This window comes from Galeopterus variegatus, unplaced genomic scaffold (assembly GCF_000696425.1).
Source record: "Galeopterus variegatus unplaced genomic scaffold, G_variegatus-3.0.2 Scaffold850, whole genome shotgun sequence".
In the NCBI taxonomy this organism is placed as follows: Eukaryota; Metazoa; Chordata; class Mammalia; order Dermoptera; family Cynocephalidae; genus Galeopterus; species Galeopterus variegatus.
In genome coordinates this window covers 157,288-171,573 of record NW_007726961.1, presented here as the reverse complement: position 1 = coordinate 171,573, position 14,286 = coordinate 157,288, and the positions used below count along the sequence as shown (strand labels likewise).

General features: G+C 34.9%; 1 protein-coding gene across 3 annotated transcripts in view; it reads right to left on the bottom strand.

The window, feature by feature from the left end:
- Positions 1–14,286, bottom strand: part of TOR1AIP1 (torsin A interacting protein 1) — a 34,570-nt gene that overhangs the window by 3,129 nt on the left and 17,155 nt on the right. The window contains exons 7-12 of one of the 3 annotated variants that reach the window (XM_008572937.1): positions 13,128–13,184; positions 10,803–10,844; positions 10,198–10,266; positions 7,647–7,712; positions 3,120–3,164; positions 2,697–2,756 (exon numbers count right to left, since the gene is read on the bottom strand). In XM_008572937.1, coding sequence (XP_008571159.1) covers positions 2,697–2,756; positions 3,120–3,164; positions 7,647–7,712; positions 10,198–10,266; positions 10,803–10,844; positions 13,128–13,184 — 339 coding nt within the window. The remainder of the gene's footprint in view (positions 1–2,696; positions 2,757–3,119; positions 3,165–7,646; positions 7,713–10,197; positions 10,267–10,802; positions 10,845–13,127; positions 13,185–14,286) is intronic. The other 2 variants (XM_008572939.1, XM_008572940.1) reach the window with 2 other exon arrangements.

Sequence of the window (14,286 nt, the reverse complement as noted above, 5' to 3'; positions counted from 1 at the left end):
ATCAAATAATCATATGACAGTAACAACAATCCTTTTATATGTTTTATTTACTGATTGACTTCTTTAGATAATAATTGTACTAAGGACCTTTCAGAGCAACAGTTCTCAAAGTGTGGTCTGTGGGGTGCCTCAAGACCATATTTTAGGGGAGGATCCATGAGGTTAAAGCTATTCTCATAATAATAAGATATTATTTCACTTTTCCACTGTGTTGACATTAGCACAGGTGGTGCAAAAGCAATGGTGGGAAAAACTTCTGATGCCTTGGCATGAATCACAGGGCAGTCACCAAACTGTACTAGTACAGTTATTGTACTTTTCACTGCCGTGCAGTCAAGGTTAAAAATGGGGGGGGGGGGGCAGTTTCACTTAAAAGTGTCCTTTGTGAAGCTCTTAGTACTTATTTTATTAAATCTTAATCCTTGAGTACATATCGTCTCAATATTCTGTGTGAAGAAATGGGAAGTATACATAAGGAACTTACATATAGCACAGTACAATGGCTGTCTCAAGGAAGAGAACTCTGCAACTAAACTGCAAATTGAATTAGCCCTTTTTTCACGGAATACCATTTTATTTTGAAAGAACAAATAAAAAACCATCATGGTTAATTACATTTGTGTATCTGGCAGACATTCTCTTGAAAATGAACAAAGTGAGCCTGTTACTTCTAGGAAAATTGACAATATTGGTTGCCAATTATAAACTTCAAGTTTTCAAGTGAAAATAAGGACTTGGGAAATATTTTATCTGCCACCATGAGCTTGACCGCTCCCAATACTTAAAGACGTTTTTAAACTTGTGAGATTGGCGGTGATATTAACAAATATGATCTTTTATATTGTATTACAAATGTGTCAACATTTGGAAGAGCTGCATATTTTAGTAAACCAATATTTTTCGAATGACCAGTGCATGATAGCGCAATTCAAAGTACAGTTGGCCCTGTGTATCTGTGGGTTACACATCTGCTGATTCAACCAACCACAGATCAAAAATATTCAGAAAAGAAAAATAAATAAATAAAAAGTAACAACACAACAATAAAAAATACAAATAAAAAACAATACAGTATAACAACTATTTACATAGCATTTACAATATATTATGCTAGAGATAATTTAAAGTATATGGGAGGATGTGCATAGGTTACATGCAAGTATTACACCATTTTATTTTATTTTTTTTTCCTTTTTTTTTTTTGTCTTTTTTACTGACCGGTAACGGGATCGCAACCCTCGGTGTCACGCCCATACCGGGGACCGGCAACGGGATTGCAACCCTCAGTGCTGCGCCCGCACCACGCTCAGCCAATGAGCGGGAACCGGTCGCCACATGGGATCCGAACCCTCGGTGGGAGCGCTGCCACGCTCCCAAGTGGTGCACTCTCCAGTGCGCCACCGGGCCGGCCCTACACCATTTTATATAAGGGACTTGAGCATCTTCTAATTTTGATATCTGTGGGGTCCTGGAACCAACCACCCAGGGATACTGAGGGATGACTGTATTAAAAAGACTAATGCATGGGCCGGCCCGGTGGCGCACTGCTACAGTGCGCTGCTTGGGAGTGCGGCGGCGCTCCCGCCGAGGGTTCGGATCCCACATACAGACCGGCCGCTCACTGGCTGAGCGAGGTGAGGGCGCAACGCCGAGGGTTGCGATCCCGTTGCCGGTCCTGGTCCGGTACGGGCGCAACACTGAGGGTTGCGATCCGTTGCCGGTCACGAAAAAAGACAAAAAGGAAAAAAAAAATGACTAATGCATTTTAATGTAACATAGTACGAAAAGATCATTAATGTGGTTTCAGATTTCTTATTTCAAATAACATTTAAGAAACTACCCCTTGTTGAGTTTCGGATAGCATCAAAAAAGAATATCCACAATTATCTGAAAAGGCTATTAAAATTCTTCATATCTGTATAAAACTGGATTTTCTGCAGATACTTCGATCAAAACAATACATTGTAACAGACTGAACGTGGAAGCAGATATTAGAATACAGCTCCATTTTATTAAGTCAGGCATTAAAAAGATTAGGAAAAATGCAAAGCAATTTGTCACTCTTCTTACTAAATTATTTTTAAATAATAAACTAATAAATATTTAAACAATTTCTCAACTTTAATTTCTAGGTAAATATGGATAGATATAATCCACATTTTTTTAAAAAAAGGTCTTCGGGGTACTTAATAACTTTACTAATATAAAGGTGTACTGGGACCAAAAAAATTTAAGAATCACTGTTAATTAATTTTCTTAGTACTCATTCATGAGAATAAACAGGCTTAGAGAATAAAAGAAACTTGCTCCAAAGCTATACAGGAGGTAAGTGGTCCAATCTAGTTCAAATACAGGTCTGTGGACTCCAAAACTCATGGTAATCCCATTATGTCATGCTATGTGCTCTCTTATGATTCAGCATGGTTCGCTCAGTTGACAGTATTAGTAGCTTTTCTTCTTAACTTTTAATTTTGGTCTTATGGACAATAAAGTGAAGGGGAAAACCAGATGTTATTTCATATAGTTTGCCCATAAAGAATTTTACTGGTAGTAAAATATATGCTTTTCCCTCTGAAGTGCTTAAATATGATTCTTCAAATAGACTAAGTGATACTGCTGTCAAAAACTATTTTTTAACAATTACGGACTACCAATTTTAGAGATTCACTTAATCAAAATGGAACAGACAAACTTACGTTGGCTGGAGGTTGATGGAGGAGACTGGTTTCTAACTTCTGATGTCTGAATGCTGTCATCTAATGAAAAGAGTAATAAAAAAAGACTTTCAATGTACGTTTCTAACTTTGAGTATGTATTTCTAATAGAGAAAGAAGATACAAATTCCACCAAGAGAAAAGAAGGCGGAGATCAACCAGAAGCAGAAGAAAATGCAGAATATTAGAATGCCCATTAGACTGAAAGCTCCTTGAGAAACAATACCTATAGTTATTCACAGCATGTAGTGGTCTAGTACAAAGCACACACTCAACACTTAGTTTTGAGAGAAAGCCTTGAAGTATTTGACCCATAATTATTTAATAAGATTGTTGAAACTTCTGGAATAAAGGTAAGAGAACAAAGAAAATAAGCACACCACAATAAAAGGAAACATATTATACCATCTGAAAAACTGCCATATATTGAACTCTTGCCTGGTGAAGATGCTGTAAAAAGGGGGAAAAAGACAAAATGTGGATTATGGATTACTGAATTATCTGGATAAGGTGTTTCAATATAAAAGTCAATCCTAATCCTCACTATTTGCTACCCCAAACTTATTAAAACATTTTCTCTGGGTCTTCTGATCATTTTTTCAAATATTATTTTTAAAATAATATTTTAAAACTTTTTATCATTTCTGTTAGTAGACAAGTAATTCTGTTTTAGGTCTGTGGTTGAACAATAAAGCTCAATAATAATTTTCTCCCAACTCCATCGAAGCTCTGCTTCCATCATTACTTTAGAAAATAAATCAAAAACTATCCTAACCTTTCCCCTTTCCCTCCATCTTTCTTAGCATGGCAGCAGGTTTTAACATTTAAGAGGAAACGGAGGGACAGGGTTCAGAGGGTGGAGAGGCTGAGTCCTCTTATTCGTATGACCTACATTTACCAGAACTGCCATCTATAACTTGCCTGGAATTTTATAACTTTTATATATATAAATGATCTTCCTAGTGGATCTTCCTTATGTTTCTCAACAGCTTTCATTTGAGAAACACTGGACTAAACCGGAGGAATAAAATTAGCACTGCTAAGATACATAAATAGCCTCATTTTTGGTCATATGACCAAAAAACCCAAATAAAATGACATCAGTCCTAACTCTCAGAGGCACATTGTTTTTCAATTACTAATTCAGCTTAGGAAACTTCATTATTTAGAAGTTTCTAAATTAGGTTATCAAATTTACAACTGTATTACTTAAAACAACAACAACAAAAAATAGCTAAAACAAAAAATCCCTAAACCCAGCAGATAATGGTTATCTTGAATAACTCAGTCCATGATTGCAAAGATCAAATGAGGTAATGTACAGGCATATCTCATTTTATTGCACATTGCTTTACTGTGCTTCACAGATATTGTGGTTTTTACAAATTAAAGGTTTGGGGTAACCCTGCCTGGAGCAAGTCTACTGGTGCACTTTTTCCAACAGCATGTGATCACTTTGTGTCTGGTTCACATTTTGGTAATTCTCATGATATTTCAAACTTTTTCATTATTATTATTATATCTGTTATGATGATCTGTGATCAGTAATCTTTGATGTTACTATTGTAATTGTTTTAGAGTTCCACCAACTGGCTGTTCCCCCATCTGTCTTCCTCTCCTAGGGTCCCTGAGACACAACAATATTGAAATTAGGCCAATTAATGACCCTACCATGGCCTCTAAGTGTTCAAGTGAAAGAAGCAGTCGCACGTTTCTCACTTTAAATCAAAAGCTAGAAATGATTAAGCTTGGTGAAGAAGGCATGTCAAAAGCTGAGACAGGCTGAAAGCTTATCTTCTTGTGCCAAACAGCTAAGTTGTGAATACAAAGGAAAAGTTCTTGAAGAAAATTAAAAGTGCTACTCCAGTGAACACAGGAATAAGAAAGTGAAACAACCTTATTGTTGACAGGGAGAGTTGTAGTGGTCTAGAGAGAATATTAAACCAGCCAAAACATTCCCTAAGCCAAAGCCTAATCCAGAGCAAGGTCCTAACTCTTTAATTTTAGAAAGACTGAGGGAGGTGAGGAAGCTGCAGAAGAAGTCTGAAGCTAGCAGAGGTTGATTCATGAGGTTTTAAGGAAAAAAGCCATCTCCATAACATAAAGGTGCAAGATGAAGCAGCAAGGGCTGATGTGGAAGCTGCAGCAAGTTATGCAAAAGATCTAGCTAAGACAATTGATAAATGTGGCCACACTAACAACAGATTTGCAATGTAGATGCAGTAACTTTATATTGGAAGAAGATGCTATCTAGAACTTTCATAGCTAGAGAGGAGAGGTCAATCCCTGGCTTCAGAGCTTCAAAGGACAGGCTGACTCTTTTGGTAGGTGTTAATGCAGCTGGTGACTTTAACTTGAAAGTCAATGCTCATTTGCCATTCTGAAAATCGTAGGGCCCTTAAGAATTATGCTAAATCTATTTTGCCTGTCCTCTATAAATGGAATAAAGCCTAGAAGACAGCATATCTGTTTACAGCATGGTTTACTAAATATTTTAAGCCCACTGTTGAGACTTACTGCTCAGAAAAAAGATTCCTTTCCGAATATTACTATTCAGGGGCAACCCAAGAGCTCTGATGGAGATGTACAAGATTAATGGTGTTTTCATGCTTGCTAACACAATACCCATTCTACAGCCCACGGATCAAGGAGTAATTTCAACTTTCAAGACTCATGTAAAAAATACATTTCATAAGGCTACAGCTGACATAGACAGTGATTCCTTTGATGGACCTGGGCAAAGTAAATTAAAAAACTTCTGGAAGGGATTCACCATTCTAGATTCCATTAAGAACATTCGTGATTCATGGAAGGAGGTCAAAATATCAACATTAAGGGGCCGGCCCGGTGGCGCACTGCGCTAGTGCGCCGCTTGGGAAGTGCGGTGGTGCTCCCGCCGAGGGTTCGGATCCCACATACAGACCGGTTCCCGCTCACTGGCTGAGCGAGGCGCGGGGGCAACACCAAGGGTTGCGATCCCGTTGCCGGTCCCGATCTGGTACGGGGGCGACACTGAGGGTTGCGATCCGTTGCCGGACACGGAAAAAGACAAAAAAGAAAAAGAAAAGAAAACAGACACAGACAGAGGGAAAGCTATGTGAAGACACAGGAAAAAGATAGCCATCTACAAGTCATGGAGAGAGCCCTCCAAAATAACCAACTTTGCTAACACCTTCATCTAAGACTTCTAGCCTCTAAAATAGGAAATAAATTTCTGTTAAGTTACCCAGTCTGTGGTATTTGTTTTGGCAGCCTTAGCAAACTAATATAAATACAATATAAAGCACTTAGGAAGTGCTACATAACTGCATGTTCTCGTTCCTGTTTTCGTATCTCCACGTGTTCAGTGCTCTATGTACATTTAGTGCATGGTCTCAACCAAAGCTAGCACGAACATAAAATCTGTTCATTGTGCTTCTTGCATTCAAATTTAGAAAAAAAAAAAAAAAAAAAAAAAAAAAAAAAAAAAAAATCAACATTAACAGGCGTTTGGAAGAAGTTCATTCCAACCCTTATGAATGACTTTGGGAGGTTCAAGACTTCAGTGGAAGAAGTAACTGCAGGTGTGATGGAAACAACAAGAGAATTAGAATTAGAAGTGGAGCTTTAAGATGTGACTGAATTACTGCAATCTCATAAAATTTAATAGATAAGAAGTTTCTTCTTATGAATGAGCAAAGAAAGTAGTTTCTTGATATTGAATCTGCTCCTGGTGAAGATGCTGTGAGCCCCGTTGAAATAACAACAAAGGATTTAGAATATTACACAAACTTAGGTGATAAGGCAACGGCAGGATTTAAGAGGACGAACCCTAATTTTTTAAAGAAGTTCAAACAGCATCACATGCTACAGAGAAATCTTTCATGAAAGAAACAGTCAATTGATGCAGCAAACTTTACTGTTGTCTTATTTTATGAAATTACCACAGCCAACCCAACCTTTAGCAACCACCATGCTGATCATTCAGCAGCCATCAACACTGAGGAAAGACCGTCCACCAGCAAAAGATTATAATTTGCTGAAGGCTCAGATGATCCTTACTAGTTTTTGGCAATAAAGTATTTTTTAACTAAGGTATGTACATTGTTTTTTTTATCCCCCAGACATAATGCTATTGCACACATCACAGACTACAGTATAGTGTAAACATAACTTTTATATGCACTTGGAAACCAAAAATTTGTGACTCACTTTATTGTGGTGGTCTAGAACTGAATCCACAATATCACTGAGATATGCTTGTATATGAAAATGCTATGAAGTGCTATTCTATGATGTTAACGATGAATTATGTGTCACACATAATACTAATGTAATTCACAGAACTCAAACACATACTTAGCAGAGTATACACTGCTCAGGCATGGCATTGTCTAAAAGTTAATCTCTATCCCTCTTAACAAAATTTCTGAAAAAATTCTGAAAAAAAACTTCTTAAAAAAGAAAGCTCAAGCTTTTCCAGTCTGAAGAGTAATATAACAATCAATCACTCTATAAAAGTAAAGAGTGTAGGGCATAAATCTTCCATAGTTATTATTGTACAAAATACTGTTAACAATAAACATTAAAACTATGTGATAGCTAGACTTTAAAAAATTGTGTCTACATATATAAGATCACCACAAATAACCTGTTTATAGGCACTTATGTCTCTAAAGGTAAGAACATTGAGGTTCACAAGGTTAGTGACTACCAAGATTACTCAATTAGTAATTGGAGAAGCTAGGACAGTAACCCAAGCGCTCTAACTCCAAACTCTGTCTTCTTTTTTCTACACCAATGTTAGAGGCAGGTTCCAAAGCATGTATACAAGGGTAAGTTCAAAAAGTTTGTGGAAAAATAGAACTGAAAGATGTATTAGCCTGTTTATGCTGCTTATAATAGAATACCTGAAACTGGGTAATTTATAAGAAAATGAAGTTTATTTCTTACAGTTCAGAGGCTCGGAAGACCACAGTCCGGGGGTCACATCTGGAGAGGGCCTTCTTGGTGATGGCTCTAAAGAAATCCAGGGTATCACATGGTGAATGGGCTGCGCAAGATAGTTAACCTCTTCTCTTGTTCTCCTTTTAAGACCATCAGAACCACATTACCACCCATTAAACCATCAATGGATTAATCCATTCAAGAGGGTATAGTCCTTACCTCTTAAAGGCCCCACCTTACATTACCATAATAGGACTTCCCACTCTCTTAACACTGTTACAGTGGGGATTAAGCTTCCAATACATGAACACTTGGGGGACACATTTAGCCCACAGTGAAAGATAATACAAATCTTTCCATGAATTTTTTTTTTTTTTTCTTAAAGATGACCGGTAAGGGGATCTCAACCCTTGGCCTGGTGTTGTCAGCACCACGCTCAGCCAGTGAGCAAACCGGCCATCCCTATATAGGATCCGAACCTGCGGCCTTGGTGTTATCAGCACCGCACTCTACCGAGTGAGCCACGGGCCGGCCCTTTTCCATGAATTTTTTGAAGACCTCTCGTATTAATGGTCTGACCTCTCCATAGACATATTCTTCCCTATGCTGTTTTATCACCTGACAAACAGGAAAACGTAAAAATTGTAGTGCCATCTTCCCTAGAAGGTTATGATGCAGGGGGAAACCTGAACTGGGACCCATCTACCCAGGGAACTGGTGCTAACATGGGGTGACAAGAAGGATCTGAAGTCCCAGGTTCTTGAAATTTAAGAATGACATGTTTTTCTCACCAAAGCAGACAAAAATGTATACTTAAGAGAATGAGATAAATTTGAAATACTAAGAAAAACATTTAAAAAATGATCTTGAGGAGAAATCTATTATAAGGCTATTTGAAAATCACTGTAGTCTTCTACTTCCCGTGAAAATATTTTCTTTCTGGTTTCTGGTTACTGTTTTATCATAAAGTCTTCATGTGGTTAAAGGTCTAAAAAATTATGTTACATGCACATTTCTGGTATGTTACTTCATAAATCTCAAAGGTCGATACAGCACCTATATATGGTAGATGGCTATCTACCAATGTACAACTATATATGCCATAATAAATATTCTAATTTAAGAAAAAGTAGAAATGCAAACAGACAAAATACTAAAAATTGGCTATCAGTTTAGCAGCTAAAAAGATCTACTTCTAAATTTTAATCAAATATTCAATATAATTATTTTTTCTTCTGAATTGCAGTGCCTAATTGGATTCCTCCAATTATATTATATTATATATAAATTATATATATTATATATATAATATAACATATATTATATATAAAAATTATGTAAACATTTTCTGATAATGTGTACTACCTTCACTTACCTGGAAGTCATTTATCTGGTATTAATTACCTTGAATATATAGTTAGGAACTAAGAAATAACATAAGAAGCCTCTAAACTTTTCATAGTATACATAGTGAAACTCACGCATTTTTACTTCTAAGAGTATGTCCTAGGTCTCCAAATTTAATTTTAATTTTTGATTCTGTTATAAACATAATTTTAATAAGCTGAACAATTAATATTTGGTTTTCTAACTACAATAGGTCAGGAAGACCAAATTGCAAGAGGAAATAATTTCTAATAGCAGGCACACACTGTGATAAGAAATGACAGCCAACAATAAGGCAAGGGTAAAAAGCTACTTCAGCTGTAGACAGCTGAAGAACTCATATGTGGGTAAAAATTTCACTACTGAGAAAAAATAAATTGTGACTATTATTACTTTACTGATGATAAAACAAAGCCAGAGAGGTTATCTCGTCCAATTACAGAGTTAATCATTTCATGAGCAAGAGATACATGATGGGGATTTTTATATTATTTGAATAAAAGTAAGGGGATACCTAATGACTTCAAGACTTATTGTGGTAAAGTGACTAAAGAAGGGATAGAGGTTAAAGGTCACTTAAGGCAGAGACTATGCACTATGCATGAAATTTTTTTATACACTCAAGGTTTAATGAGGACACATTTCTACAAAAATTATGATAGGCACTGAGTTCAAAGTATGATTGTTTCATCACATCATTTTATTGTATTTCTTAAATTCTATGACATTTAATCCATCCTAAATCTAAACATGAAAATACAATTTGTAAATGTCAGCCTTTATTAACTAAAATAATGGGTATGCAAAGCTGCTCCAAGTGGTTATTTATACAAACAAAGCCTGCTAAAAGCAAAATACAGGTATTGTCAAGAGCAGAACTGCATTATCATATCCAGATTGTACTGCTGCTAGAACTGAAAACTTGTCAAGTCTTAGACTCATCATCCACTGGTTTTCTCACACCACTGTCTACATTCTATAATACCCAGTCCATCTGCTGTCAGTCCAAGCAAACGAAAACTACTAAACTAGTAATCATAGCTGCACTTTATTAGTGAAATCACAAACAACCTAAATGCTTATATGAAGAACTAAATATTTTTGTATATTTGATAATCAAGAAAAACATAGCAAATAAAATTATTCCAGTAACATAGATATAACTACTTACTTTGCATCCTAGTCCGTATTCCTGTGGTTTGTTCCATCCATTCCTGAGAGTTTTTTTTATATCTCAAGCCTGAAGCAAATACATATATGAAAATACCATTTCACATACTTTGAAAGCTTATACCACATTCAAATATTATAAGATAAATCTATCAGAAAGGCAAAATAAAGAGGGGAGTAAACTGGTGAAAGCAATAGTTTCAGAAGTAAAAGATAATTTCAAAGGATATCAGTGAGGATTATCCACTTTCCACAGCAAAACAGGTAGCAAATAACTATGCAAGAATTATCACCTAAAAGACAAAACTATGTACAAGTCTTTGGTCTGTGAGAATGACTGAGTTTCAAAAACGCTTCATTAGATTTCAATGTTATTTAAGAACAAAAGTTAACCATTTACTCTTGCAAGTAAATTACTTATGGTAAAATAGCCTTGAACACATTTCTACCTCACAAAATAATTATCACATGTAATACCAATGTGTGGTGGATTAAGAAAGCAATGAGGGTAAAATGACTTAAAATCCTATTAGAGCTTTTTGTTGGCAAAAAAAGGCAGGGTTAGATTTGATTGACTGAAAAAAGAGCAGACAACCAACTACTTTCGCAGCACTAAACTTGGCTCACCATGAGTTGTGAAGTCTTGACCTGAAACAGAAAACAGGAATAAGGTCATAGAATCCTTGAGAAAAAAAAATAAAAAAGATACTGTATAGACATTTTTCTTGTTTACTATGGATACTGTAAACCAAAAAAACCCCCCAAAACCCAACAAAAAAATCCAAAACTTTCTCTTGTAAGTCCCAAACATATATGATATATATATATATATATATTTTTTACATTTCTAAACTTCAAAATGTTCAGGAATTGAACAACAGAAGTCAGCTTTAGGATCACTACCATCAAAATAATGGTTAAATGTGATGTTTACCAGATGTCAAGAATAATTTCACTTAACTCTCACATCTTATGTGGTAGAAACTATTAATATCCTTATTTTGCAAATAAGGGAAAACTGAAATTAATAATTTCCCCAAGATTACATATCTAAAAGTAGTGAGGCTGAGATACAAATCCAGGCAGTCTATACTATATACCATATAATATAGAAAGGTATGTACTACATGTGAAAATTTGTGGATACTGCAAAGTAGCTATGAAATAAAAGATGATACTTCAACTTTTAAGATGATATTTAAGGACAACTGTAAAATGATGCAATGGGAAAATTAGAAAATGACATTACAATGATAATGAGGTAAATTTTCAAATCTGACCTACAGAAACTAGCTACTTCTAACCCACTGATGATACATACAAGTATCAATGTAGATTTATTTTCAACTTTACTTTTTCTGAATACAATGCAAAATATGCTAGCTGTAAAAAAAAAACAGTGTCATACTAGAAATGTGTGACTTAACAAATCATGAATATCTAGTAAGTATCTACTATGTGCAAAACATTGAGTGCAGGAATACCATGGTAAATAAGACAGATATTCTTCCAGGTTTGTTTCTAGTCTACACTAATAAAATACTTTTTAAAAAAGTAGACACATGCTTTTTAATATTTTCTTTGATCAAATTCTAAGAAGTACTTTATAAATCAATGGCACCTTAGATTCACTGCAATGTATCTTGATCACCATTCATTAGTATAAAAAGAACTCATTTTTCATATCTGAACAGTATTTTTTTTTTTTTTTTAAAGATGACCGGTAAGGGGATCTTAACCCTTGACGTGGTGTTGTCAGCACCACTCTCTCCCAAGTGAGCTAACCGGCCATCCCTATACAGGGATCCAAACCCGTGGCCTTGGTGTTATCAGCACCACACTCTCCCAAGTGAGCCACGAGCAGGCCCTTGAATAGTATTTCATTGCATGGGTACAGTATCATTTATACAGGTAGACACATTTCAGAGTTTCCAGAGATCAAAGATGTAAAATAGGGCAAACATATAAGATAATTCAAAGAGTAATTTTTCACAAGTGATTTTTTTGTTTCAACAGTTTATTTATTTTATGTCTCAGTTTATAGTCACTAACCCAGAAAATACTAAAAACCAAAATTAAAAAATACAAAAAATGGAATTCTGTGAACACAGTAATTATAAAACAGATTTCCAAAGGCTTTTTCTTGGGTGATGTAGAACGAAAAGAAAGTTCTTGAAGATTTCATACAAAGATATTATCAGTTGATGAATAATTAACTCAAATTCTGAGACTTGATTCGAAAATGGAAAAAGAAAAAAATAGTATTATTTTGCTTAACCTAAGAAATACATATGCATTGTTGATAACCTTCAATTCAAAAAATAATAAAAATGTCACTAATGATTCTATTACACTGAACAAATCATTGTTAGCATGTTAATTTATTACTTTCCAACATTTTTTGTTATATTTTCTAAACACTAGATCATGAAAATTTTCAAAATTGTAAGCAATGTTATAAGACTTTTATAATGAACACTTGTGTACCCCATCACCTAGTTTACCATTAACTTTTTACTATATGTGCTTTATCACTTATCTATTCCTCCAAACATTTGCAACAGAGTTGAAATCATACTACACAAAAAATTTTACACCCTTATTAGAGTATGTCCATAGAAGTAGGCTCAAACTACTACATTAAACTGAAAACAATCAACACAATATTGCAAGCAAGAACATTCAACAAATCACAGAAAGCAATAGTTTTTTATTTTGTTTTATAAATTTAAATTCATTTTGGGTACAGAGAATAATAATTCAACAAGTGAATTTAAGACAGAGGGAGATATCCGATGAGCTTTTTTTTTTTTTTTAGCATTCACTACACCTCTTTTTCAACATGTACATTAAATTGCAAGAGGATCTTCAAAAATAAGGACAGCATTTAACCATGCACACAGGTAGACCTGTAAACATGGCTTTACTTACTTTGTGATGACTGCCAAAGTGATTCTGTGTATTGACTAGATGATCTGTTGGTTTGATCTAAAAAAAAAAAAAAAAACAAAAAAAACCCAGTCCACTATAAATAACATTTAACTTTTTAAACATACATTTTAGAAGAGAACAAGCATTTAACCCAAAGAGCAAAAATATTCAGATAAACCCCAAGGGAATTCAACCCGTGGATGCATAACATATAGTTTCTAAAGAGTCATGTCATATCTAAAAAATTAGCTAATTATGTCTTTTCCCTAACCACTTTTTTTTTTTTTTTAAAGATGACCGGTAAGGGGATCTCCACCCTTGGCTTGGTGTTGTCAGCACCATGCTCAGCCAGTGAGCTAACCTGCCATCCCTACATAGGATCTGAACCCGTGGTCGTGGTGTTATCAGCACCACACTCTCCCGAGTGAGCCATGGGCCGGCCCCCTAACCACTTTTTAAAGAAAAAAATGTAATATGGCATGAGGTAAGGAGATAATGAAACCTTTAAGTTGGAGAAAATTTTGAAAGCTTACAACAATGGATTTTTTAGAAATCATTAATATTCATTTCTGCCTTAAATTTTTCTTGCAAGTGGGCAATATATTATGTATTTTAGTTTACTCTTCTTAAAAACATTTTTTTCATATGAAAGTGGAATTTATAACTAAATTTGTTTAAAAGTGATCTAATTGCTATTTTGGAAACAGAAGATTTTGACAAATAAAAGTATAGTGGCTAAATATTTTTGATAGTGTACTCCTATTGCTAAAAAAAATTTTCAGCATCAATCCCTGAAACATTTTTCTAACATTATATACACGTAGTACTGAAATAGTACATTAACTATGTGTTATGTATATTGTAAAACAAACAAAAATAGACATATCAAATGAATGACATAAAAAATAAAAATACACTCTAATATTTTCTTTCTGCATTCCAATTGTTCTTGTACCTCTTTGGTGATGATTGGCCCAGAAGATAACCTAGGAAGACCAGTATTCTCCTTAATATTCCTCAAAATTTTGTTCTTTAGAGTCATCTTCTACATGTGGGTATGTATGCTTTAATAAAGTCATAAGAACTTAGAATTCTAAAGGGATAAAGGACCTGGACTTTATGTAGTTCCAAATAGCTATATGCTGGTAGCAATAGCAGC